The sequence below is a fragment of the Pteropus vampyrus genome, unplaced genomic scaffold, assembly GCF_000151845.1.
Source record: "Pteropus vampyrus isolate Shadow unplaced genomic scaffold, Pvam_2.0 Scaffold269, whole genome shotgun sequence".
Taxonomy (NCBI): Eukaryota; Metazoa; Chordata; class Mammalia; order Chiroptera; family Pteropodidae; genus Pteropus; species Pteropus vampyrus.
In genome coordinates, this window is record NW_011889050.1 from 639074 (window position 1) to 642316 (window position 3243).

Consider the following 3243-nt stretch of genomic DNA (forward strand, 5'->3'; position numbering starts at 1 on the left):
CGCTCCGGTGGTGGGAAGAAGCCCGGGTGTCCCAGGTCTTTGGTGGTCATGTAGGGTCTTTTAAAGGCAGGGTATCCATCCTCTAGCTTGGGGTTGGGGCCGCGGATGGGCCTATAAAACTCTTTTTCCCGGAGTTGGATGTCCAGCTTCTCTTTCTGTGGGAACAAATCACACACGAATGGAGGGCTGAGCAAGGTGGAAGGCAATGTAGCTTCCTTGGAAGTATCCAAGATAGAGCACACTTTTCTTTACTAAAAAATATTTTCTTTAACTGTGTATAGTGCCAGGTGAGTACTAGACTAATCAAGGGGATCACTTCATAAATTATATAAATGTCTAACTACTATACTTTACACTTGAAACTAATATAAAATAATATCAAATGTCAACTGTAATTGAAAAAATTTTTAAGTGTAAATTTTTTCAAATTAGTTTCTGAATGGTAATATATACAACAAAGAAAAATACTGAAACAATACAAAAGGGTTAATAGTGAGAAGTCTCTTTCCCACCACCCTCCTTCCTTGGTTCCCATCTCCAGAGACAATCACTGTCATCAGTGGTTTTTTTTGTATCTTTCTAGAAATATTTTCTGTACATATAAACATATACGTACATATCCACGCCCCTGGTTTGTACATAAATGATGCATATAAAGCAAAAGGTCCACTCTGCGCTTTGCTTCCACTTAATAATGTATCTCAGAAATTGCGCCACCTTTGTATAGATCTTATTATTATTTTTAGTAGAGATGCCTCAAGATAGGAAAGGATTTCTTAAACAAGACTTAAAAAGAGAAATGATAAAGGGAAAGACTGACACAGCTGGCTATAATAAAATAATAATTTCCATTCACTGAAAGATAGAGTGAAAAGACAAACCACCAACTGGAAGAGAATTTTGCTATATACCTAATGGACAAATGAAAGATGTCCAGAATTTAAAGGACTCTTACAAATTAATAAGAAAAAGACAAGTAATTCCATAGAAAAATGGGCAAAAGATATGAAAAGACATTTCACAGAATGAATATACTCATAAACAAGTGAAAAGATGCCGAGGCTCATTAATAATCAGGGAAATGAGAATGATGACAGGAAAATGTTATTTCAAACCCACCAAATTGACAAAATTTTAAAACTCTGATAATACCAAGCAATGGCAAGATCAGAGAGCTACAGGAGTGACTCCCCCTGCTGATGAGAAAGTAAATCGATGCAATCGCTTTAGAAAACGGTGATGTCCCTTCCCTATGACACACAGCTCCACAGCTGGGATGGGTGAACTTGTGCATGTGAGGCTGTGCCCCATCTTCACGGTAGCATTCGGGGGTGAGAGGGTAACAAAAAAGTAATTAACTCAATTGTTGGCCAATAAGAGAAGGGACAAATATATGGTGGCATATTCATGCAGTGTAATACTATACAGCAGAAAATGAAGAATATGCCATATGTTTGGCAAAAAATAAAAGTAACAGAGGATTACAAATAATATGTTCCAATATATAATAAAATGTATAAAAGGCAAACCTAAACAATTTGTTTAGAGGTAATACATACCTACAGTGTAAAACTACTTCTTAAAAAACACACACACACAGGGAATGATTAACCCAAAACTCAAAACAGTGGCTACTCTGGAGGTGAGGGGAGGGGTATGAGCAGGAAGGAGCTCATGGGGGCCCTAAGGTTCTGTTAATGCTACCTGATAATGGGTACGTTGGTGTTTGGCTTAATGTCATTTAAACCATAAGCATAAATTATTTACACTCTTCTGTGCATGACTTATATTCAGTGTACATTTTAGAACACACACACACACACACATACACACACACGACCTCTTAGATCTCCTGGCATTGGGTATTGTTCTGAATAAGAGCCTCTAATGTCCACGCTCATTATAAACATGAAATAAAGACGATTTCAGTGGACAGCTGAATGGAAGACAAGACAGTGACTTCTTACCTCGTGTGGTGTGACCCTGGAGTACTTGTGCTTCCCATAGGGTTTATAGTTGACCATATAGGAGCTTTGGTACATGTCTAAATCCACAGGGGCCTATAGGGCAAGAGTGAATATAAAGCAAAAGGTCCCATCTTGCTGTTCCTGCACTTAAAGGCATTCAGAAGCCTGGCATTCAGAGTCCTTCATGATCAGGCTTCCACTGGCCTTTCCCAGCCCCACTTGGCTCCCCTCCATGGCCTCTGTACTCCAGCCTCTCTTCACCCGTGCCTGGCATGTGCTCTTATCCCCTACTGGAAACACTAGTTGCACTCCTCACCAGCTGGCGAACTCCTATATATCCTTCGACACCCAGATTAAATCTCCCCCAAAACATCTCTCCCACCCTTTAATTCTCCACCTCCCAGAAATTAAATTCTTTCTCCTCTGCTTTCATATCATATTTTATATCTCTCACTACAGCAGTTATTGTGGTGTGCTGTAATTGATTTAATGAAGTACAATAGATTAGAACTTAATTTTAGGCATCTCTGCAGCAGTGTCTGACGCTGAGGATGCCTAATAAATACATGCTGAATAAATAAATGAACCTCCAGAAAATTGTAAACCCTTAGCTTTCTTTTGTTTAAAAAGAAAAGCATTCAAGAATAATGACCAGAGGGAGACCCAAAGAGCCTAAGACCCGGCCGTCCCCATAACACTCACCTGTCTAGGGTACACCACACCTGCCATCGTAGATGACTTAGGCACGGACAAGTTGGTTAGCCCTGCTTCTTGTCACAGGCAGAGAAAGCAGCCACTGTCCACAGAGCTGTGCCAACCAAGCACTATTTCTCCAGTCCTCTTAACCCCGCCTTGCACATTATTCAGTCATCCGGGGGTTGGTGGTGGCAGCAGGGATAAATGGCTAGTGGACAGGGGCCCTGGGACAAAGGGGCTGGAGCAGGATCCAGGAAGACTTGCAGCTGTTGAGAACATCAGATTTGCCTCTTAAGCAGAGGTGAATCTACTATCAGGGCAAGTTGTGTGCTGGTCAATGTTTAACAATTACCTTTAAGGGGCAAGTAAACCCTGGTTTATAGTATTTGCCAGTTTTTGTGGCTTAAATACTCTCACCATGGCCCATTTTGAGCTATCAACATAATGTCACTGATGCAGAGTTTTGAAGATGTGCACAGAATGGGCTCTCAGAGCCAAGATGAGCTGACTCCGGCACACAGGTCCCACCAAACTGGGACTCTGAACTACCTGGAGGAAGCAAGGTTCAAGCCTAGGACTT

General features: G+C 41.1%; 1 protein-coding gene across 1 annotated transcript in view; it reads right to left on the reverse strand.

The window, feature by feature from the left end:
* TEX37 (testis expressed 37) overlaps positions 1 to 2696 on the reverse strand; it is a 3992-nt gene extending 1296 nt beyond the window's left edge. The window contains exons 1-2 of the mRNA XM_011375270.1: positions 2670 to 2696; positions 1968 to 2060 (exon numbers count right to left, since the gene is read on the reverse strand). Of these exons, the coding sequence (XP_011373572.1) occupies positions 1968 to 2060; positions 2670 to 2696 (120 nt within the window). The remainder of the gene's footprint in view (positions 1 to 1967; positions 2061 to 2669) is intronic.
* Between the last annotated feature and the right edge of the window lie 547 nt (positions 2697 to 3243).